The sequence below is a fragment of the Semicossyphus pulcher genome, unplaced genomic scaffold (genome assembly GCF_022749685.1).
Source record: "Semicossyphus pulcher isolate SPU_LCO1_2020_fin unplaced genomic scaffold, fSemPul1.0.p SCAF_11, whole genome shotgun sequence".
Lineage (NCBI taxonomy): Eukaryota > Metazoa > Chordata > Actinopteri > Labriformes > Labridae > Semicossyphus > Semicossyphus pulcher.
The window spans coordinates 2,502,102-2,526,978 of record NW_027211615.1 but is presented as its reverse complement, the minus strand read 5'-3'; the positions used below and the strand labels follow the sequence as shown (position 1 = coordinate 2,526,978).

Here is a 24,877-nt window from a genome sequence, read left to right as displayed (position 1 = left end):
GTCAGCTTCAAGTTAGACACTGGAGCTTCAGCTAATGTCATTCCTACACGTGTTTTCAGAAAATTGGGAATACAGCATGTACTACAGCCCTCAACTCGCCCACTGGCTATGGTGGTGAGAAACTAGTTCTCAGATGCAAATGTAACATGAATTGTCAGTACAAAGACACACCACTAATGCTGAGCATCCATGTTGTTGACACACATGCACCCCCAGTGTTAGGACTAAACCCATGTCTGGACTTTGGACTCATTAAACTCATATTATCCATAGCTGGCACATCTGAGGTACCAATCATGAAGGAGTTTGCAGATGTCTTCATAGGAATAGGACTGTTTCCGGGTGAGTGCACAATCCACATTGACCCTGGTGCGACACCTGTAGTCCACCCACCGAGGCATGTCCCTCTCCCCCTATGTGACCGCCTGAAAGTGGAGCTACAGAACATGGAGAAACAGCAGATCATCAGAAAAGTCACTGAACCAACTGAATGGGTCAATTCGATGGTAGAAACAAGGAAGAGCATGACAAAAACCTCTGTGCAAGGCTTCAGCGCTCCAGAGAGCGAGGGGTTAAGCTCAACCCGGAGAAGAGCACAATCTGTGCCACTGAGGTCAGCTACTTTTGGCACCGCATCATTAAGGATGGAATCAAACCAGATCCAGCCAAGATTGCAGCTATAAGAGACATGGAGCCACCGAAAGACAAAGGTGAGCTGGAAACAATCCTTGGCATGGTTAATTATTTGTTGAAGTTTGCCCCAATGCTCTCAGACATCAACGCACCCATGCGTCACCTGTTAAAAGAGTCAAGTGAATTCATGTGGGACGCACAGCATGACGAAGCATTCAGGAAGATGAAAGAGCTAATTACATGAGAGCCAGGCCCAGTTTTAACACATTTTTCACCCCAGCAAAGAGCTCAGACTGCAAGTCCATGCATCTAAGTATGGACTAGGTGCAGTCCTACTACAAGAGGCAAAGCCCATTGGTTATGCATCCAAGTCTCTACAGTGAAGTCATATTGTCTCGGGTACAAAAAGAGCTTTCACCAGTACGTCTATGGCTGTCACATCATTGTGGAAAGTGACCACAAGCCACTTGAGTCCATTATGCAAAAACCACTCGCAGCAGCGCCTCCAAGACTACAGAGGATGATGCTGCAATTACAGAAGTATGATTTTACCACAATCCACAGACCAGGCAAGGACATTCCTGCAGATGCCCTCTCCAGGAAGTCACTGACTGACCAGGACAACAGCCTCAGTGAAGGCATGGACATGCAGGTACACACAGTATACAGCAGCTTACCTGTCAGTGACACAAAACTGAAAGAGATCAAAGCAGAGACTGGAAAAGACACACAGTTTATTCTACTAAGAAAGGCAATTGAAGAAGGATGGCCTGACGAGAGGAGAATGTGCCCCCAGAGCATAGCAGAATACTGGAATCATCGAGATGAACTTTCACAAATAAATGACATCGTATTCAAAGGTGAGAAAATAATAATCCCTACCTCACTGCGTGCAGAGATGTTGTCCCGCATCCATGCAGGTCGCATAGAAAAGTGCAAACAGAGAGCCCGTGACATCCTGTTTTGGCCTAGAATGAACAAGCAGATCGAGGAAATGGTGGTAAAGTGCCCCACCTGTCTCGAACACAGACCTTGCAACACTAAGGAGCCCATGATATGCCACAAGATCCCAGACAGACCATGGCAAACAGTTGCTACTGATTTGTTCACATGGAACAATGAGAACTATCTGGTCACAGTAGACTATTACAGCAGGTATTTTGAGCTGGACAAGCTACACAGCACAACAGTCTCCGCTATAATACACAAGTTGAAAGCAGCCTTCACCAGACATGGCATACCAGAAACTTCTTGAATCAGATAATGGACCTCAGTACAAATGCAGAGAGTTTGAACCTGGGAGTTCACTCATATAACCACCAGCCCGCACTACCCACAAAGCAATGGCCTTGCAAAGAAATCTGTGCAGATTGCCAAATCGCTTATGCAAAAAGCCAAAGCTGATCAAAAGACCCCTATTTGAGTCTCCTTGAGTATCGAAACACCCCGGTTGACAGTTTCAGATCACCAGCCCAGTTACTGATGAGCCGTTGCTTACGCTCTATCCTGCCAAGGACCCATCAGCAGCTGCAGCCCAAGGTGGTCAGCCACAAGGATGCTCATGCTAAGAGATTCCACAGACAACAGCATCAGAAAAGGTACTACAACAGATCAGCTAAGCCGATGTCAACACTGCAAGAAGGACAAAACATCAGATTCCAGGATAATGGACACTGACAGATCTTATCACATACGCACAGCTGAAGGACAGGAGTACCGAAGGAACAGACGTCACCTTCTTGACACAAAAGAAACACATAACACCCACACTGACGAAAGCTACTGAAGTATCTTACCTGAGGTGAAAATGCTTACGTGGAGGATTCTGTAGGGTCCTGTGTAAGAGTCGTAAATATGTTCATGTGCTCTGTTTGTACAATGATGTAAGGAACATAATGTACACTGAGAGGAGGTTCACTCCTTATTAGGTGATGCATCTAGCGACCCCCAGTCTGACAGTCTGAGGGTCCTTGTCCTGTTATAGTAAAGAAGAAGAAACATATACACACCCCCAACATATATAAGTGCATGTAGAACTGTAATTGGGGGAGACACTATTTGGCCGTGATGATCTCCCAGGTATTCATGAAACCTGTCTGATGCTGATTCTTTGTAATAAACCTATGCTTATACAAACAAGTCGGTGTCAACGGAAGTTCTTTTCATCATCTGTGCATCATCGATGTCTGAGAAGCAACACAACAACCACAACATACAACATGCACCACATAGCACCAAAATTCACACCTCACAGACATCAAGTGAGACAGCCACTCCTACTGCCCCATATCAGACAAGGTCTGGACGGGAAGTTAAGCCAAGAATCGTTCTGGACTTATAAAAGCATGTTAAAGGGTGCAGGCAGATCGCTGCCCTTATAAAAGGAAATTCTGTAAAATGTTATTGTGATCCTGATGTTATTTAGTTTAGTTCAGACGTAATACTCGCTGGTCATTTTCTTTAAAGAAAGGGGGATGTAATATTCACGAAGAATATCCATGAGATTTGTTAAGTAGCATTACATGTTATAGCTGATAGCAAATATTCCTATGGGACCCTGAAGTAAACATTGACTGTGATTGGTCCAGAGTGCATGCAGTTGTTTTGGTTGAAGTACACAGACGCAGTGTGTGTGTTACGATTTATGCAGTTACCTGTACGTCCCTGGTGTTAATAAACACTGTGAGTTTATAGCACGTCGTTGTCCTGGATATTATATGTACATGTAGTACAAAACAAGACACTAAATACTAAGAAAACAATGCAAGAGTTGCCACATAAACTCACTTGGTTGTTGCAAAACAAACGAAAAATAGCAGCAATTCAATAAGCAGTTACAAGCAGTTCCCTTCCTCTGTAACAAACTCCAGACTGACTTCTAAAGTCAAAGGCAGCACTGGGCGTTATTACTATCATAGTCTTTTACCATATCGATAAAAGACGATATGATATTACGACCTCACGTCATCATGACCACGCAGCATTTCGGGATATTTAAAAGGCTATACGGAAATGGATCGCTCTGTTTCTCTCACCAAACACTGAGATGGCGGCGTCAATATGCAGCGCACCTTGAGGTAAGGAAACATCACGCTGTGTTAATGTGTGCCAAGGTTAAAAAAGAACTTTCAAGTGTGCACCCTTGGTCGTGCTACAGAAACAGAGAGGGGAAGAAGGATAATGGAGAGTTTTACAGACAGATTTGAGACACTGATGGAGAGGGAAAAGGTTGATGCAGTCAGTGACGGAGCTGCTCCTTCACTACGATCCTTCAATACGAAAAGGGTACGATCTGAGAAGCGACCCCAGTTCCTGTACTTCGAATGATTCAAAATAATAGATCACATTCTCTGCCTACACTTTTCTTGCCTCCTTAAAAGTTGGTGAGGTATATTTGCTGGATAGAAAATGCAACTATAAAACTATTCGTCTATTCTTCAAACAGATAAACATGGGGGACTTCAACTCCGGCATAATAAAGGGTAAACACAGAGGTCACTTTGAGGAAACACTCTTTTCTTTTGATCGTTTATGTCCTGTTGCTCTGAAAGTCAAGGAAACACATTTTAAAATCGTGTGTGCGATCTTTCCTGTAAATTGTTTTTTACATCAAACATTTACATTTGATGTGGAGCCTTGTGTCTTCTGTTCCTCAGAAAGTGAAACCATTGAACATCTATTTTTTTACTGTTCACTAACTTAACTGTTTTGGTCTAATGTTCATAGCTGGTTGTCCTTAAACTTGATAATACCCCTGGTTTACCTGCAATGATATGATATAATTTATGGATAGCTTTGATACAAACATTTCTGATCTTGTGAATTTTATAATTATTTTGGGGAAATATCCTATTCACACTTATAAGTAGAAAAATTGTAACCCCTCTTTTTCAATGTACTTTGCCAACTATAAGTCGATGAAATGCCTGGAAGAACTGAATGGAAAGGCTAAAAAGCTCGCTTCATCTATGTGTAAATCCTCGCTGTTTTAATGTCTCTTATCTTGCCCTTTGGTGCTCTTGTCTGTTTACCCTGAAATGACCCTGTTGAATGAACAGGAGAAGTTGCGCAACTATAGTGTTCTGTTTCATACGTCCTTTTGACAGGCCGTCTTTAGGATGGGATGGCTTCTAAAATTCGATTATTGAATCTTTATCAATAGTTGATTACAAAACAAATTGAAGAGACCAAAAAACCAAAAACAAAATTATGGAGGGAATCTCCAGAAGTATTTTACTGATGCTTTAAGTCATCTGACAGGTTGAGGTTACTTATATATGCTTAAAAGATTGTTTGCTCATTATATTACTTTTTAAAATGATTGCATTTGCTTGACAAAATATAATCTGCTTGGTGTGATATTAATAACGCGTGAACGCACATTCCCCTGAATGCAACTAATTATTTTAACGCGCGATTAACGCACGCGTGTTCTATTATTATGACTCTCCGCCCTCCCCGCCGTTTGAGAAATCAGGAAGCGATGCAGCTGTGATGTTGTGGACAGCGAGCAGAATTCAGCCTCAAAGCCCTGCTAGATGGTTCTCTGGACAAGACAGAAGTTTGTTTTTTTTACTGTCGATGTGAACTGAGTTTACCACCGGCAGTGTTTCCGCTACATACTTTTTGCCGGTCGTTCGCCCGCTCTCCTTGTTGAGGAAGAGCACTGAAACAGTGACAGGAGTCACAGGACATCAGGACGCTCTCTGTCCGCACACAATCATATGCAGTTCTGTAACGCAATGTAAACATTCCTACTGTGTATCTCCGTATGTCCCAATTGTAAATGCATTGATTGTCGCTGTTTATAAAGCTTATAAAAGTGCAGATGTCATTCGGTAACGATCGATCGTTTTGATCGCTACGTCATTAATAAAGTCTCTCGTGCACACGCGGCTCACGTGCTGTGAGAACTGAATTGCGAGAGAAAATATTGCCATGTTATGCTTTCAGGATATATTTTGAGCCTGCATTACCTTTGAGGTTATTCTGTGGAATATTCTGGACAGTATTTGTCATTCTTTTGGAATGTTGCAATAATAATAAACATACATTTGCATAAAGGAAGCATATTTGTCCGTTCCCATTTTGATAAGAGTATTCAAAACTAGAGCCCGACCGATATTGGATTTTTGGGGCCGATGCCGATTCCAATATTAGGGAGTAAAAAAAATTTCCGATATGGATATATCGGCCGATATGTTCACATATGTTCAAAATGTATATGAAATTAAAATATTAAAATTCCAAATCTGAAAAGTTGTTGTCACATTTGCATGACATTCAAATTAAAGTGTTTCTGTAGCAGCTTAAATAGCACTATAATAAAATATCAAATTAAATAGAGTATAACACAAAAACACACAAAAGGAGGAACAAAAATGATGTTCTTGTTTTTCCCACCTTCACACAGTGCTGCTGAAGATAAAAGTCACTAAACACAGACCAGCTCATCTGACAGACTGATACTGTTAATAATATTAATAAAAGGCTTGTAAGCAATATTTTCCATATTAAATATTCCCTATTAATCAACATCATAATCCAGGAGAAGTGTGAGCTGGTGTCTGTATCTGCAGAGGATCTGCCCTTCGTCTGTTTCTATTCTTATTATTCTGCTCTGTTTGGGACATTTTGGACGATCTATGGACTGTCTATCACGGGGCAGAGGTCTGGAGCTCAGCCAACTGTCCGCAGGTCGGTACTCAATCAACACGTAGCATCACGGTGACATGGCTGTCTCTCTGCTCTCTCTGTCTGTCTGTAACACCGAAACATCGTAACTTTAACATCTTTATGAGGCGTGAAAGGGACCTCAACACGTATTAATTTGCCGTTCTGTGAATGAGAACAGTCCGCGCGCCTGTGACTCGCTGCTGTAAGGAGCTGCAGGTGTGCTGAGGGCGGAGTAGACAGACGCACACACCTGGCAGCAGCGCGACGATGGCTTATGAAAACAAAACCCTGTATCTTCCTGCGGGGTTGTACGGAGGTGTAGACGTGTAAGCTTGTTGTTTAGAGTGTAACCGCTGTGAAACTAGCAGACAATAAAGCTTAAAGCTCCTGTGCCTTCATTATTATCGAACTTAAAACTAACTGAGAGCCAGACTGTACAAACAGGATCTCGTTAGAAACAGCGGGGCTCTGAAGGCAAGCTTTCTTTGGCCGATAACTGTGATTTTAACATGAGTTTGTTGTTCACAATGTTTCGCTCTGTATGGGAAAGATAATGCTTCCCTTCGCTGTGTGTGCTGATCTGCTCAGCCTTGACGCGCACTCTGGCAGCAATGGGGACGTCCTCATTTCCCATGATGCCTGCCGCCTAGTGCTGACTGAGTAGTTTAAGTTGTTTAAGTTTGGTATTTATGTTCCAAAATGCAAAAAAATATTTTGTTAGTGTTTTTAATGTGTCTGTTTAGAACATATGTTCTGCATATGTTGGTAATTGTCATTTTTGTGCTGGTTTATACTTGTAACCATGAGTGAGGTGGCTGTTTCATGTCTTGACTTCAGCTCTATTTTGTCTAAATGTCCAAGAGCCTGGCGCTTGCATTGTGTGAAGAAGAAGTGCAATGGCATTAACCTAAAGCACTGCAAAAAATGTAAGTAGTTGGTATTGTAGAGGTCGGGCTATTAGAGAGTGTTTGTTATAGTGATTTTGCAGACAGTGTTATAGTGAATGTTAAGGACATGGTTATAGTCATGTTATAAGCATGGTTATAGTGTTAGTGATCTTGTAGTGATGTTATAGTTATTGTTAAAGTAATGTAGTGATTGTTATAGTGATGTTATAGACATGGTTATAGTGATACTTATAGTGATGTTACAGTGATGTTCTAGACGTGGTTATAGTGATTGTTATAGTGATTTTTATAGTGATGTTATAGTCATGGTTATAGTGATGTTGTATTTCTTATAGTGATGTTATACACATGGTTATAGTGATTGTTATAGTGATTATTATACTGATGGTTATAGTGATGTTATAGACATGGTTATAGTGATGTTATAGTGATTATTATAGTGATTATTATGCTGATGGTTATAGTGATGTTATAGACATGGTTATTGTGATTTTATAGTGATTATAATAATAATAATATATTTTATTTGTATAGCGCTTTTCATGGTACTCAAAGTCACTTTACATAATTTAAAACAACTAAAGAAACAAAATAAGAACAGCAGGAGAAACAAAATAAGAGAAACTATGAGAAAGAATGTGTTGGGGTAGAGAGTTCCAGAGGGAGGGGCAGCTATGGAGAAAGCTTCGTCACCCCAGGTTTGGTGCTTGGTTCTGTGTGGCGGGGAGAGGAGGTTTGCATCAGAGGAGTGGAGGCTGCGGGAGGGAACGTGGCGGTGGAGCAGGTCTGTAAGATATGAAGGGGCCTGGTTATGGAGGGCTTTGTGGGTGAGAAGGAGGACTTTGAACTGGATGCGTTGAGGAACAGGGAGCCAGTGAAGTTTCTGGAAGACAAGGGTGATGTGTTCACAGGAGAGGGAGTGGGAGAGGAGGCGGGCAGCAGAGTTCTGAATGTATTGGAGCTTATTTAGGACTTTGGAGGATGAACCACAAAGGATGCTGTTGCAATAGTCAATTCTGGATGTGATGAAGGCATGGGTCAGAGTTTGAGCAGCAGGGAAAGAGAGTGAGGGATTTGGGGCAAATGACAATTATGTCAGATTTATCAGAGTTGAGTTGGAGGAAGTTTGCTTGTATCCATGTTTTTATTTTGGTGAGGCAGTTGGTCAGAGTGGAGCGAGTTGCTGTGGTGATGGATTTGGTGGAGATGTCAATCTGGACATCGTCGGCATAGCAGTGAAAATAGAGACCATGTTTGCGTATGATGTTACCAAGGGGGGGATTTAAAGGATGAATAAGAGAGGACCAAGCACCGAGTCCTGGGGGACACCTTGTGACAGAGGAGCAATGGAGAAGGTGCAGTTATTGATGCTGATGAACTGTTGTCTGTTGGTGAGATATGACCTTAGCCAGGAGAGGGCAGTGCCGGTGATGTTGAGGTAAGATTCCAGGCGGGAGAGGAGAATGGAGTGGTTGATAGTGTCAAAAGCTGCAGTGAGGTCGAGCATGATGAGAATGTTGAGGAGGCCAGAGTCAGAGGAGAGGAGGAGTCATTGGTGACTTTGAGGAGGGCTGTTTCTGTACTATGTTGTGAGCGGAATCTAGATTGAAATGGTTCAAACAGGGTGTTAGACGTGAGATGGGTTTTAAGTTGAGCTGCGACAACACGTTCCAGGATTTTTGACAGAAAGGGGAGATTGGAGATGGGTCGGAAATTGTTCATGATATCAGGGTTGAGTCCAGGTTTCTTTAGGATGGGGGTAACAGCAGCAAGTTTGAGGGGTTGAGGTACCAATCCGGAGCAGAGAGATGTATTAATTATTGCAGTGATAGGTGGAAGGATGGATGGGAGACAGGCCTTAATGAGAGTGGATGGGATGGGATCAAGAATGCAGGTGGAGCTTCTCATCCCTGTCGTGAGGTTAGGGAGCTCCAGTGGGGACAACGGAGAGAACTGAGACAGAGGCTGAGAGGGTGGAGGGGGGTAGGTAGGTGGGGGCGTCGAAGGAGCAGGGGAGGTGGACAGGTTGCTGTTGATGTTGTTGATCTTGCTTTGGAAGAATGACGGGAATGAGTTGCACTTATCTACTGTGAAGGGTGCGGAGGTGTTGTCGGTGGGTTTGAGAAGTTTGTTTATTGTGGAGAAGAGAGTCTTGGGGTTTTTGGAGCCAGAGTGTATGAGGTGGGAGTAGTAGATGGACCGGGCTGTGTTGAGAGCATTCTTATACTGTTGCAGGAAGTCGGAGTAGGCCTGGAGGTGAACTGTTAAACCAGTTTTCTTGAAGAGTCTTTCCAGCTGTCGCTCATGTGATTTCATGTGATGGAGTTCAGAAGTGTACCATGGAGCTGAATGTGTGAAGGAGACGGTTTTGGTTTTAATAGGAGCCAGCTGATCAAGACAGGAGGAGAGGCTGTTGCTGTAGTAGTTACCAAGATCAGTGGTATTATCAGAAAATGGGGGAGGGGAGGCAGATATTTGAGTAGTGAGAGAGGCTGAAAGGACTGGGGGGGTGATGGATTTGAGATTTCTGAATGATATTTTGCACTTGTCTTTTGGGAGGGGGATGGGAATGTCAATGTCCATAGTGATAGCCAAGTGATCGGAGATATGGAGGTTGAAGCTGGAGAGTTGTTGTAATGTGAGACCAGTTGAGCAGACCAGATCCAGGATGTGACCGCGGCTGTGAGTGGGGAAGTTGATGTGTTGTGTGAAGTTGAAGCACTGGAGCAGTTCCAGATATTCTATGGCAGGTTTACAGTCAGTGTTGTCAATGTGGATATTTAAATCTCCAAGGAGGAGAATGGAGGGTGAAATGGCACAGAGCTGAGTCAGAAAATCAGAAAGGTCAGAGGGGAAGGAGGGGTGTGGCTTGGGGGGGACCAGAGAGTTTGTAGGCAAGATGTTCAAAAGAGTGGGCTGCAGGGGTGGAAATGGTGGATATTTTAATGTCCTTCCTGTATATGGCGGCAACACCACCTCCCCGCCCCTCAGGATGAGGTTTGTCGATGTAAGTAAATCCTGTGGGTGTGGTCTGGTTTAATGAGAGATAGTCCAGGGGTTTGTGCCAGGTTTCAGTGATGCAGAGAAAATCCAGTTTATTGTCAGTGATGAATTCATTTAGGATGAGATTTTTATTGTTAAGTGATCGGATGTTGAGCAAGGCCAGTTTCAGGTGACGTTCGCTTGGGATTGGATGCAAGGACTGTGGATGAGGACGGAGTGATGTTATAGTGATTGTTATAGTGACGTTATAGTGATTATTATACTGATGGTTATAGTGATGTTATAGTGATTATTATAGTGATGTTATAGTGATTGTTATACTGATGGTTATAGTGATGTTATTGTTATGTTATAGTGATGGTTATAGTTTTGTTGTAGTGTTTGTTGTAGTGATGGTCATAGTGATGTTATAGACATGGTTATAGTGATTGTTATAGTGATGTTATAGTGATGGTTATTGTGATTGTCATAGTGATGTTATAGTGATGGTTATATTGATTGTTATAGTGTTTGTTATAGTGATGTTATAGTGATTGTCACAGTGATTGCTATAGTGATTTTACAGTCATGGTTATAGTGATTTTCACAGTGATTGCTATAGTGATGTTATAGTGATGTTACAGTTATTGTCATGGTGATGGTTATAGTGATTGTCACAGCGATTGTCATAGTGATTGTTATATGTATGTATTACAGTATATAGTTGTCCACATTTTTTGTTGGATTTGGTCTCTATAATTTAATTGTATTTTTATTGTGCTTTTAATGTGAATGTTTTTCTTATTCATAATATCTTATTTCTCTAAATAACAAAACAAACATTCAAACTATAACAATAAAAAAAGACCAGCAACTTCCTCAATTTTCCATCAGGAGTTGAATGAATGCAAAGTAACCTTGAAAACAGCTGTTCCGGCTACTGGTTTAGCTCTGTAGGTAAATCAGCAGTCCTGGTACAGAGGATACAGTCCTCAATACAGTCCATGAATTCCATGTAACACTGTTAATTTAAAATGTTTGCTGTGTTTATTCTTTCAGACTCCAGATGTCTGGACAGCATTGCTGTGTGAAGAGAATTCACAAGTAGGTTTTTCTTTGATAAGCAGATTGAAAAGGGAAAGAACATGCGATTTAGCAAATAAATTCAGCTATGCCCTGTATTTTGGAGAGAGAAAATCATAACAATATGTTGACAATTCAGTCATAGATTGAGCAAGTCTTACAAACACTGAAATACAGGCTTTGGTTTCATACACCTCTTGGAAATAACCTTAATATAACTTCACTTGATTCATAATTCATATTTTTGGAGCTACTCTAGCTTGTAATGATCTTTTCCACCAATACAGTAAAAGATCTGTAAGGAGACTTCATGTGTTAAAGCAGCATTCCTTTCAGTTTGCTTTCTTTTCTATTTCAGGAGATCACAGGTTGCACGCACCTAACTGCTGAATAAATCTTAAAAAATGGGGAATGCACCATCAGAAAGTAACATGGGCGACAGCCTGAGATGTTACAAGTGTAACAGTGTCCTGCCACCATGTACAAGCTTCAACGATTACTACCGGAGTACTGTTCATGGACAGGATGTATACGTGTTCAATGGAGGTGAATACTACAGAGGCGTCGGCCGGCATAATATGTACGAGTGTGCATATTGCTTTAATCAGCCAATCAGAGATCAAGAGCGTATGAGAAGAGAGGAGGAGAGGAGGAGAGAAGAAGAAAGGCAAAGAGAAGAGGAGAGGAGGAGAGAAGAAGAAAGGCAAAGAGAAGAGGAGAGGAGGAGAGAAGAAGAAAGGCAAAGAGAGGAGGAGAGGAGGAGAGAAGAAGAAAGGCAAAGAGAAGAGGAGAGACAAAGAGAGGAGAGGAGAAGAGAGGCTGAAGAAAAGAGGAGAGGAGAAGAACTGAATCAAAGACTACAGGAATCATTCCAACGAGCCAAAGAGCAGCAGAAGAAACAGCTGAGCAGCATCATCTCAGAAGAATTCGAGTCCAAGCGAGACGTTCTGAAAAGTCATCTGGATGAGTTTGAGGTGAACAAAGAATCAAGCAGTGATGAGCTTCTAGAAATCCTCTCTCTGAAATGCAGTTTTCCAGTTCATGATCTGAGTCTCAGTCAGCTGACAGCTGATGATCTGGGGAGCATCCTGTCAGCACTGGACAGACTCCTGTTTGATGATTGGATCAGTGCCCTCCCCTCCCTCAGCACTTTGCAGCACACTCAGGTGTTCATCACAGAGCTGTGTGCGCTGTCTCTGGAGCTGTCTGAGGGAGTGTCTCTACAAAGCGTCTCCAAACATGTGCATTCTCTGGTGGGCTCCATCAGCCAATCAGCATGTGATGTATTTGAGTGTCTCCTGCTTAGCCAAGCCCTGTACCTGACTCTGATGCACTTGTTCACTGAGTACAGCAACAATGATGCTGTTGCATTCCTTATAGCCAAAAGATGGGCTGAAGAGGATCTTTCCACTGAACACGCCTTCCTCATAGAATTTCTGAGCACCCTCATATCATCACTGCACACTGTAGTGTGGAGAGCCTCTGTGTTCATTTTAAAGATGGAAGTCCAGAGCTTGAAGCTTCTCTTATCCACGCTCACAAACCTCCATGTCAAAGAATCACACTTAGAACCCACCAAGATCCTTCTCAGACTTGTGCAAACAAACCAATGGACCCCAACAGAGGCAGTGACTCTGCTCACAGCGCTATGTCAGAAATATGCAGAGGATGATTCAATCAGTGAAGTCCTAACATTGGTCCAAGTGTATAACTTATCTCCAGAGTGGAAGGATGAGTCTGGACGCTCCCTCAGTCTGGACGCTCCAGGCTCTGGACTCTGCTGACCCCAAGAGATTCCCTGAGGACTTCCAGAAGACCCTCAGAGGGATAGATGAGAGCAGTCTAAGTGCAGCTGTAACAGAACTAAAAGTGTTCTGGAATTTGGATGATTCAGTTACTGAATTGATTAAAAACATTACCACTGGTGTCCTGCACTATTCAGAAAATGCACCAAAAGAGGCACCATTAATTAAAGATTCCTTTAAATTGGTCATCTCTGATGCAGAGGAAGTACAAAAGTCTTTGTCTCAGCTCTGCAAAGTAGTTTTTGACACCAAAGGCTGGTGGCCCACCGTTAGGATGATGCTGCACTGGTGTGTGTTGGTGCTGACTAAGAAGAGTGCAGCACTACAACCGGTTGGTATGGATGCAGAAACATGTGTCACTGCCATGTTTGCATCCACACAAGTGCTCATGGGAAACAAAGTGGACATTGTGCTGAGCTCTGATGTTGACCCAGAGGAGAGGACTAAGGAGTGGTCTGACTTCTACAAGTACCTGGGTCTGTCTGTCAACACTAACATAAAGAAAACTGAAGCACTGTGCAGGGACTTCTATGAAGCTGACATAGTGTATGGAACGATCGATGACTTTGTCTCTGATTACATTCAACGCAGCATGGAGGAGATGGAAACAGGGAACCATCAGAAGAGTCGTGAATTCATCTTTGAAGGACAGAGTGTCAGTTTTTCCACAAATCTGGAACTTTCAAGGCTCAAGGACAATGATTCCCTGGTGTTTGCTGCAAAGGTCCTGCAAAGCCTCATGGGTAAATTCCAAAGTGAAAATAAGGAGCTGAGATACATGTTTATTAAGGCTCTTTTCCAGGTGCTTCATGCCAACCGTAACAAAGATACAGTATCAGACAATAAAATCATCAATGTCTCAGAGAAGATTCCTGGAAAAGAACTGCCCTCCACTGAGGTCTTCATTCTGACCTTTCTTGAGAACCTCCTAAAGGTGGTTACTAAAGATACAGTAAGTGAGAAAAACAGGTCATCTCCTGTAGGAAAATGGTGTTTGGAAATGTTATTTACCTGTGTGGAGCAATTCAAAGCTTCAACAGCTGTAAAAGAACTCCTCCAAATAGTTTCAAATCTTGGAGCACTTGGAGCATTAACTGACCACCACCACGATGAAGGCTGTATAAACATCATGAAGATTCTACATTTAATGACAACATATCTGGTATCTTCAAAGTGGACTGATGACAACAACAACTCTCTCCTGAAGCTCTTGGACACATTTGGGACAGAGGATCTGATCCAGTATTTAGAAAAGAGCCTGCGGGACGAGAAAGTAAAAAGCATCGACACTCTAATTGATGAAATACGACTGATGAAAGACATTGATGAACAAACACTGAGTAAATCATACCATGTAGTAACTCATGTCAGAAACCTGATTAATACCGGTGAAATTAAAAACCACACAGATGTACAGCAAGCTAGGACTCTGAGTCACAGCAGAGAAACAGAAGACCTTCAGGAGATCCTGGCAGTCTTATGCAGTGCTGTACACCACATAAGTGCCTCACCATACAAAGATGGAGAAGGGTGGTGGCCCAGAGACACTCAGATGATCAGCTGGTGCCTCCTGGCTTTGTCTGACACTGGGAGGCTCTTGGAGATGGGCACTGGAGAAGGGAAGTCTTGTGTGATAGCAATGTTTGCAGTGCTGCGTGTGCTGCAGGGTGAAAAAGTAGATGTGGTGTCCAGCTCTTCTGTGTTATGTCAAAGAGATGCAGAAGAATGGAACAACTTCTACAAGTACTTTGGCATGACAGCGGACACAAACACCAATAAAACGGAAGACAAAGACAGAAAAGAATGCTACCAGAAAGATGTGGTCTATGGAACCATCGAAGCTTTCGCTGCAGATCACCTTCGCCAGGTATTTGAGATGAAGGACGTGAGGCCTGATCGCAGATATCAGTGCATCATAATCGATGAAGTGGACTCACTTCTGCTGGATCAGGGAGTGCAGCTGACATACCTGTCCAGCCCTATGGTCTCCATGGAGCACCTCAACATTATTCTGGCCATGATCTGGGGCCACGTCAGCCAGTACGGCTTCCTGTCTGCAGGACACCAATCTTTTGTACGGAGTCCTCCTTCTTCATTCTTCAAGGCCATCTTTGACTCAATAGACACAGCAGAAAGTGAAATTAAAGATCCAATGGGCATTTTACGGATCGCTGAAGAAACTAACACTGTGGAGAAAGGACTTACAGAGGAAAGTAAGGACCAACTTCTTGAGAAACTGAAAACTGTGAGTCAGGATGCTGTGGTGGACTTTTTCCGAGAAATTGAGCAGTATGTGCCCTATGGTTTTACTGTTTACACTTTAGACAAGAAGGGATTGCTCTGTCTTACAAAGCGCAGCCCGTACAACAACAAGGACATTCCAGAGGTTACATTTCTTGTATTGGATGAAGGCTTGTGTTGCACTCTCTATGATTCAGAAGAAGATCTCATCAAGCCTATCGCAGAAATAATCTCACAGAAGGTTCAGTACACTCCATGTACAAACAATAAAGACAAAATCAGCATTCCTGGATTCTTGAGTAATCTGATTGAGAGGAAAGTGTGTGTGTGGGTTCAGAATGCCTTTTTGGCAATGCAGCTGAGAGAAGGGCGGGAATATGTTATTCAAAACGACAATGTGTGTCCAGTGGATTTCAGATCTACTGGTATTGTAGAACTGAATAAGAAATGGGGTGATGGTCTGCAGCAGTTTGTGGAGATAAAACACAAAATCAAACTGAGCACTATTTCAGTCGTGACAAACTACGTTTCTAACATCTCCTTCTTTGAAATGTACGGTGGGAAAATATACGGAACAACTGGGACACTTGGGACCAAAGCAGACATTCTGTTTTTGCAGGAACTATATCCAAATCTCTCTGCCTGCAAAATGCCGACATTCAACAGAAAGAAGTTATTTGAGGTCAAAGGAACCCTGACCACCTCAGCTGAAGAGTGGAAATCTGAAATAAAACGTGTGGTTATGAATCAGATTTCCCCAAATTCATACAGAGAAGGAAGAGCAGCCCTAGTGATCTGTGAAACTATCAACGAAGCCAAAGAAATCTATGAAGAGCTGAGAAGCAGCATTACAGGAAACATCATTCTCTACTGCCGCAGTGATAGAGACAGTTTGAGCAAAATAGATAAGGAACTGCTCCCTGGAGATGTCATTGTTGCCACAAACCTTGCTGGGCGTGGCACAAACATAAAAGTGTCCAAAACAGTGAACAACAATGGGGGGTTGTTTGTGGTACTCTCCTTCCTCTCTGAGAACACAAGAGTGGAACTCCAGGCTTTTGGTCGAACCGCACGCAAAGGTAAACCTGGATCCGCTCAGATAATCATGTCCACTGCACACCTGCAGCAGTCTTTCAGGACAGCACCGTCTCTGGCAGAAGCTAAGAATACAAGAGATCGACTTGCAGCAGAAAAGACCAATCACATGATGAAAGATGTTGATGAGTTGAGACTGCGGGAGGAACTGTTTTCTGAGTACTGCGAAACTCTTCAAGAAATTCATGAGAACACAGATGGAGGTGAGAAAAGGGCTGTTGTTGCCATCATGAATGAGTTCTGGGGGATATGGTTGCAAACTAAATCAGAGGAAATCGACCAGTTGAAAACAAATGATTTGCTAACAAGTTTGAAAGCTGATTTGTCATCTGCAAAAAGTCAGTGTCAAAGTCACACTTCCCCATGTGCAAGCATTTATCACTACATCAAGTTTGGAAATATGGCCCTGAGTGAAAAACAATGGGACCATAGCAGCAGGCTGTTTGAAAAAGCCATGGCACAAGATGAAAGTTGGGCAGCCATAGCTTTTTACAGTCATGCATACTGCACTTTAATGCAGAAGAATGGCGATTACCTCACTAAGGCCAGCGATGACCTAAAGAAGGCACAGGAGTCTCTGAGATATCTTATTGAAGAACCCTTAGTCTGTCTGCAGATGGTAAAAATGTCCTCTCCAGACGACAGTAACCCAACCAGCCTTGAAGAGCAGTTATTAAGCAAGCATAAGATGTTAGCTTGCTTCGACGATAACATTACTGAGGCTATCAAAAAGCTGGGGGAAATAAAAAGAGAAGAGTGGGATGCAATTGCCAAAAAATCATCAATTTTCTCCCTGGTCTCGAGTGCTGATGAAGACTTACAAGTGGAAGCCTTCAACCTCTTCAAACGAGGGCTGGAATACGTATTCTCTGTTGAACAGGAACCACGTTTCCCATGGGGAGCTCTGGTAGTGTTCTTCCTTGGAGTTGCACAGATCATTGGAGGTGCTTTACTGACAGCATTTACGTTTGGTTCATTAGCTCAAGTTGGCATAGGACTCATCACTGAAGGAATATCAGACTGCATTAGTTCCATTGAGTCCATGGTGACAGGAGACTTCAGCTGGAAATCGTGGGCAATAGAAAAAGCCATTTCTATTGGTCTATCTCTCATTGGGTTTGGAATTGGAAAGCTGATTGCGAAGGGCTTCAAAGCTTCCAAAATGTTGTTGAAAGGACTTGGGAGAGAGCTTAAATCTATGCCAAAGTTTCTGTCCAGGCAGGCTAAAGACAGCTTGAGTCTTGTGACAAGAACAAATATGAAGAATTCAGTAAAACTCGTAGCTAAAAAGATGACAGAGGAAATCATTACCTATGGGTTAGGGAAGGCAGAAGAGGAAATACTCAAAGAAATATTAAACAAAATCAAAAATGATGTGAAAATGGGAATTGTAAATGATGTGAAATCAAACGTAGAAAAAAAAGACCTGGCTTCATTACTGGACTTCATTATCCTCTCACATGTTGGTGATGAATGGCAACTTCAGGATCTCCTGAAGGACAAAGAGAAAAGGAGGAAACTGCTCAACATATTCGAAGAGTTGAGCAAAACTGCAATGCAGCCTTTCTATGCAGACCTCAGCTTGCAGAACAAGCTGAACTCGTCCTTCCGTACAGTGATCGACAGAGTCAAAGCAGAGGTGACAGGAAAAAAAACACGAATAATTCTGACAACCATCCAAGCTTCCCACATGACGACACTTGTAGTGGACTCCACTGTTGCAGTGCTCAGCCTCTCCAGCAAGTTTTTCTCAAACCTTAAGGAACAGCTGAGTATATTTAAAAAAGAAAAGGGATTTCCAGAGGAGGGGAAGGTAAAGGATCCATCTCCTTCAGACACTGAGATGCTGAAAGAATTCAAGCAGGAATTAGCTGACATCATCAGCGGTTTAATGGCTGCTGCTTTGGTAGAAGTGTTCCACCAGAAGTTCCCCAGTCACTTGGTTTCTATGGCTCAAAGCAAAGTACACAGCATCATTTCCAGTCATGTAAGAAGAGGCCTCAAGAGTGACAGAACAGAGGAATTACTCAGAGCTGGACAGAACAACAGATACATCACATACATGCCAGGAGACCCGACTTCTAAACATCATCATGCAGCAGTAGCAATTGAACTGTCACAGTCTCATGCCAGGAAGATCAGGGACCCCATGACTGCAGGCACCATTCTGGACATCAGAGTCCTGTCAGAAACCACAGGCACTAAGGTTGTGATCCTCACTGAGGACAGCCGGGGCAGACTGACCAAAATGCAGGAGCTCAGCCCAAGCACCAACCCTGCCAGTCAAAATGTGACACTGGTCTACAGACCAAAGAGTGACCAGTACCCAGATGGCCATTACGATGTGCTCATCAATAACCAGCCAGTCAGCATAGATGGCAAAGGCAAGAGCTGCCTGTTTCATGCTTTGGCCCGAGGCCTGAAACCAGATGACAGTGAAGCAGAGATCACTTTGGAAGCAGACAGACTCCGACGTGTGGAGGCTGACGCTCTCCTCAGACACCCAGGCCAGTGGGAGCCCTTTATCAAGCGTAAAGAGTGGACCCAAGCCATCAGAGGAGGGGAATGGTACATGGAAGAGGGGGCTGGTCCACCCAAAAAAAAAATAAAAGAAACCAAAACTCGACTTAAGAAGGAGGTTGGGAAAATAGAATTTTACAAAAACTGGAAAAAATATGCAATTCAAAATCCAGGAACTGGTCAATTTATCAACGCAGACCACCAGCCACCAGTGAGTAGTATAATTGAAGCTAGAAAGTTGAACCAAAATAGCAAATTAGCAGAAGCTATGCTTGAAGTGGCAACAACCTCATCTCCTCTGAATTCCAGCCTAGTTCAGAACGTGCACAAAAATCACGGCCTTGAACTTCCAACAGTATATGTGCCTAAAGAAGTACACCGTGACTTTCCCAGTACAAAAACCGGTGCCTTCAGAAAGCACTTAGCTAAAGCCATTAGCACAGACGATGTTGTGGGCACCTTCAAACTGACGATTCTTGGATCAATGGTGAGATTCAGACTGAAAAACAATCAGAACTTCAACGTCTTTCAGAGCAGCGCGATGAGTAAAACCAGGCTTTCCACTTTTGAAATGAGCTTTCAGCAGCACAGTAGAAACATGGTCCAGAACTGGTTCAACCTGATGAAAGGCAAAGGAGTCACGACAAACAACCATCTGAGCACCATCACTGCATGGATCAATAACAAGGGCTACAACAATCAGAATGACCCACACAGGAACCAGGTCTCCAGCCTCCTGTAATGAGCAGGTAACATCACAATGAATATCATATTGAAATTAAGCCCACACACAACAGACATTTTTACTTTGCAACTTTTGTATCAGAAATGCAGCTCAGTGTGCCTGCATGGGCGTTCATGGGATTAGAATAGCAGCAGAATTGATGAGGGAACATTCAGCTGAGCTCTTATGAAGGCACAAATCTCTGCAGGTTCTTAATGCCACAGAGACGTTGTGTGCAGCCACTTCCTCCCGAGTCTGGGGAGTGTGGGAGAGTCCTAACAATATTTATTTTTAAATCAACTGAAAAAGTCAACATGAAGGGACTCTTGTACGCTGTATACTTTGCACTGTGGTGAGCACTGACGGTTTTCTTGTGTTTCTTTGCAGAGCAAGGCACAGAAGAATGTGGCTGGTGAATAAGGACAACGATGATGATCTTCCACCGCTTTGACAATCATTATGAGATCTATCTAGACATGCATCATGACTCGTTAGAGAAAGAATCCAAACAACCTCTCTCATAAGTAAAGAAAGGAACATATGCAGTGGCGGCTGGCCAATAGAGGGCGCTAGGGCGCCGCCCTCCCTAGTGGAGAGTGTGTTTTTATTTCTATTTATTTTATTTTTAAAAACTAATATTAACAAAATTACTTATTTAAATATGTAATATATATGTATATATACAAAAAAATATATACATTAATAAATGTTCATTGGAAATGTGGGAAACAAGCGTTAGGCTACTCGTCTCTGCTTTAGTCAGAGACGAGGGACTGGTGCTGGGGCAAGATACGCGCATATCAACGTGAATTTAGCCAATCAGCGTCGTAGAAAATAATCCCCGAAGGACGATTCTGAAATCGCCCTTCGGGTAAATTCGGTTAGTCTCGGTCTGATCAGTCTATGAGTGATGGAAATGACAATGATGGACGCTGACACCGCAAACAACTCTGTACGCTCTCTTCTTCAAAATCTGTTTGAGAGGAGAAGTTTAAGTGAAAAATTACGGATTCAAGAAACTGCACCGGATCAGCCAGATATTAAAATCAACCATCAAGCGAGTGAAAAGGGTCAAACCTACACCAGAGGTCTGTTTTGTTTGGAATTAATAATAACACTTTTTCACAAAGCACTGGTATCCTGTAGTTTGTGTCAAATCGTAGTGGGATGGTTGTTAAAAACTGAGTATGGCCCAGCACAGCCCCACATAGAATATTTTTCACCAGCCGCCACTGAACATATGTTTGTACTTCGGGGCCCTTTACACTCATGATGGACATGAAACGGTGACTCTGTCAAGTGTCATTCACCTGACAACATGGGGGAAATGACTATGGTCTTTGGTTTGGATAAAAACATTACTTTAAATGGGAATCACACACATTGTATGTTTAAAAATCTACTGCTGTAACTAATATAGTGATAAAGATAATAATGATAGTACTTTCCACCATGTACTGTAAGTCCAGGTTCACTGAGGCAGCCCTAGCTTCATGTGTCACCCTGTAACCCTAACCCTGTCAGGCTTGTGCTGTGTTATAGTTTAGACTCTCTTCTAAATGCTTCAGTAGAGATTTCTGAATCCTAACTATGAGTAAGATCATTAAACACATTGTTAATAAACCTGAAAAATCCTGGATGTTCTATTGCACATGAGGTAGACATTCACATTCATGAGGATTCTTTTGTTTTTAACCTTCTGCTTTTTTCTTTTCTGCTTTAACACTTTCATCAATCGGATTGTTACGAATGATTTCATGTGCTTGTTTTGAATGTTGAAATTTTGCAGTTTACAAATAACATGTATTTTATGACCCTATAATCAGTTCTTTTTATTCAGATGAAATAGTTGCATAACTGAAATGTTTTGTGAAGAAATAAGTCTAACAGTTGTTAATGATTGTATATTCATATATTGGAGAATGAGAATTAATTCACCTCATTTATAATCATTATTTGATGCTAAAGTTAAGTTTTTTGGGGAATTGGACAAACAACAGAATAAAATAATAAACTTATGGACCTATTTAAATCATTGTTCCTGAGGATCGTTGCTGCAGACCACCTGCTGCTGTGGACCTGCTCGACTGCAACAACTACTAACATCAGCCTTCCCCATAGTATCATTATTGTTGCTGCTAATGCTAATAGTAGACCTGTTGACTTCAACTGTTACAATTACGATTACCTCAGCCTTTATCATTACTCTGCTTCTCTCGCTAATTTATTTATTTATTTATTTATTTAGCCAATCTTCACCCTAGTCTACCACTATTATTGGCATTGTAACCATAAGTATGTGTCTGTTGTTGTTCATGTAACAAGGACATATGTTGTTGTGGTAACAAGAACATATGTTGTTGTTGCTCTCTTTGCCTGTCTCTATCCTGCATCTCCTTCTATCCCATGTTCGGCCCATCCAGTCGAGGCAGATGGCTGTTCAACATGAGTCTGGTTCTGCTCGAGGTTTCTGCCTGTTAAAAGGAAGTTTTTCCTTGCCAATGTGCCGAATTGCTAAGTGCTACTCATGGTGGATTGATGTTGGGCCTCTCTTTGAATAACTTAACAAAGAGTCGGTCTAGACCTGCTCTTTCTGTAAAGTGTCTCGAGATAACCCTGGTTATGATTTGGCGCTATACAAATAAAATTTGATTGACTGATTGATTGATTGTTCTAAAACATATCTGATCATTTTACTTCCTGTAATAAAAACACTTTTATGATTGTTGTGTTGGGACAGTGAGGAGCACTTTGTGACTGTATGCAGAATAAAGAGATGTTGAACTCTGAAAGCTTCTCTCAGCAAATATTCATGTATGTGATTAATTTTTGTGATTCATTAAGATTATTAATATGATTTACTTTTTCAAACAGCCTCTAGTGGACACTTGAGGAACTGCAGACATTCGTGATTATGATGGCATTCCTAAAAAATGTTGCAGCATTTGAATCAAATCCAGAATGTAAGCCAGTAGAAATGATCTTTTGAAACATGTGGCCCTGTGTCCCGTTAACGCTTTCAGGACACGCTGGAAGTGTTCAAGAGAGAGTTAACTTCACGGTCTGCTCAGAGGAGTCCTCCATCACGCAGCTAACACACACGTGAGCCACACTGCTGTCACTTCAGTCAGGAGTTTGACTGCCGCTTTCTTCATTTCATGTTTTCTTTATGTATTTTCTGGACCGCCTAATGTTTTGATAAATCACTGTAAAACAAGTGTTTTTAGATGTTAAATATTTGGATGACATGTGACATGTATCTTTTCATTACAGTTAAATTACACATCTTATTAAGGACACTCAAATATTTTCACTCATCTTTGTCATGAGATTAAGTTTCATGTTCACTAAACTCTACATGTATGTAAGTGTACAATGTGTTCTTCTTTGATGAAGCTACAATAATGTCACACTGCTGATGAACTTTAAAACCTTAGTAATGTGAGTAAATAATTAGACTCTCTGTGTGCTCATTGCACTGCACATGACTTTATACTGAAGCTGTCATATGAGAGATCTGCTCCTGGATCTTTGACAGGTGAGGTGTAGTGCACAGATGAGTCCAAACATCACCAGGAAGGCCTCAGTGAGTCTGCTGAGGCTGAACACTGTGTCACCTTCCATGTCGCCAGACTTTCACAGGCTGGTAGTGAGCTGGACTCGTGTCTTCATCACTGATGACTGTACGGAGCAACATCTCCAAGCTGTGGCTCATCAGACTCGTCCTGAGTGAAGGAAAGAGAGATGCTCATTACAAACTAAATGAGAGGGTTCAGTTTAATTATTTTTTTAGACAAATCACCTCCTGTTTAATTAACAACTGCAGGTCAGTGCAAAGGTAGGCCTTTAGAAGATTGTACAAGCCTATTATACTGTTATGAACTGTCATATTAGCATATTGTGTAGGTCAGATGGCAAGGTCCAGGGTTAGAAGGTGATCGTACGCAGACCTGAACAGAAAAGTCCAAGTAGTAGAAAGGTAGTTAAAAAAAACATGTACAGTTTGTTACATGGACCTTTCTTTCTTATAGATCTCTACATTGACCTTACATTTTGAAAATACATCAGTCAGAGTCCAAAAAAAGGTAGACCACTGGCTTCTTATTTGATACTCTGGTATTCAGATTAGGGGTCCACAGAAGCCACTTGGTTCCTCAGGATGTTGGTCACGTGTAGGAAAAGGTAAATCAACTCTTGCTGCTCAACAACAAAGCTCTACCCAACAGTGGCAAAGTATTTGAGCCCAACTCCTGGAGTTGTGTTTGTAAGTTGTTCATATTTAGTTGAAAATGTTGTTGAGAGTTCTTTTGTTGACAGACTAAACAAAGTGGAGATCTGTGTTGGACACAGAGGAGACTGTTGCTGAGCGCAGCATCATGTCGGAGAAATCTCCTCCGTATCACTCTGAACAGGACAACTCTGATCCAGTTCACCTAATTACAATCAAATCTTTTGGGATCATACCACTGTAGTAAACTGTGGTTTCAGCTGACGTGTGATTGCCTATTGATTTTGACACACCTATTTTTACCTGTGTGCCCCTCGGATGGCGTTATGAACCCAGAAACGACGTCCTTCGGTTTTCCTGACGTATCTGGGACTTCCACCACAGGTACAAGACAGCAATAAGGGTTATTTCAGCCATGGTTGATGACGGGAAGAAATGGTGGAAAGAAATGTTGGTATCCATGGAGATAAACCCCTCCTCCTCTCCTCTCCTCTCCTCTCCTCCAGAAGCGAAGGACGAATATTCGCTGGTTGTTAAGACGCAAATTTTACAGTTGTTGATCCGACGGTCAAACTCGCGCAAGTAAAGCGATGCGAATATTTGCTTCACATTCATTGTGAACGCACAGTAACAATCCCGCCCTGAACTGGCAGTGTAAAAGGGACTCCTCACACCCTCCTGCACGACTTTCCAGGAGTTTGGGGTGAGAGTTCTCTCCTGCTGTGTCACAGTCCTTTAATGAAGCATTTGCTTAATTATCATAAACATACTATATTTAATGCAAAGGAGAAAACTAAATCACAAACATCAGTTCTTCAGCAGGCATCAGGAGATTTCCTTCCTGTCTTGTCAGGAATATGGGGAATCAGTGCTCTCCACTGCTCATATCCCTCCACTGCTCATATCCCTGTTTACTTCTGACCAATCAGAGAGCAGTTTCCCCACGCATCAAAACTTTGGGTCGAAATGCAGCTTTGTAACA

The 24,877-nt window shown here is 42.3% G+C and overlaps 1 protein-coding gene and 1 long non-coding RNA gene across 2 annotated transcripts; both read left to right on the top strand.

Annotated features, from left to right (window-relative positions):
- The first annotated feature begins 3,664 nt into the window (after window positions 1–3,664).
- LOC138585382 (uncharacterized) lies at window positions 3,665–12,186 on the top strand. The gene is made up of 3 exons (XR_011305595.1): window positions 3,665–3,710; window positions 11,259–11,303; window positions 11,641–12,186. It is a non-coding gene; the product is annotated as an uncharacterized lncRNA (long non-coding RNA).
- A 4,434-nt stretch (window positions 12,187–16,620) lies between these two features.
- Window positions 16,621–21,925, top strand: LOC138584999 (uncharacterized). The gene is made up of 2 exons (XM_069657212.1): window positions 16,621–19,692; window positions 20,055–21,925. The coding sequence occupies exon 1, from the start codon at window positions 16,653–16,655 to the stop codon at window positions 19,683–19,685; it is 3,033 nt and encodes a 1,010-aa protein (XP_069513313.1). The 5' UTR covers window positions 16,621–16,652; the 3' UTR covers window positions 19,686–19,692; window positions 20,055–21,925.
- Window positions 21,926–24,877: the final 2,952 nt, after the last annotated feature.

Excerpts from the sequence above, each read along its gene's own strand:
- LOC138584999 (XM_069657212.1), top strand. The coding sequence starts at position 16,653 with ATGAATGAGTTCTGGGGGATATGGTTGCAAACTAAATCAGAGGAAATC.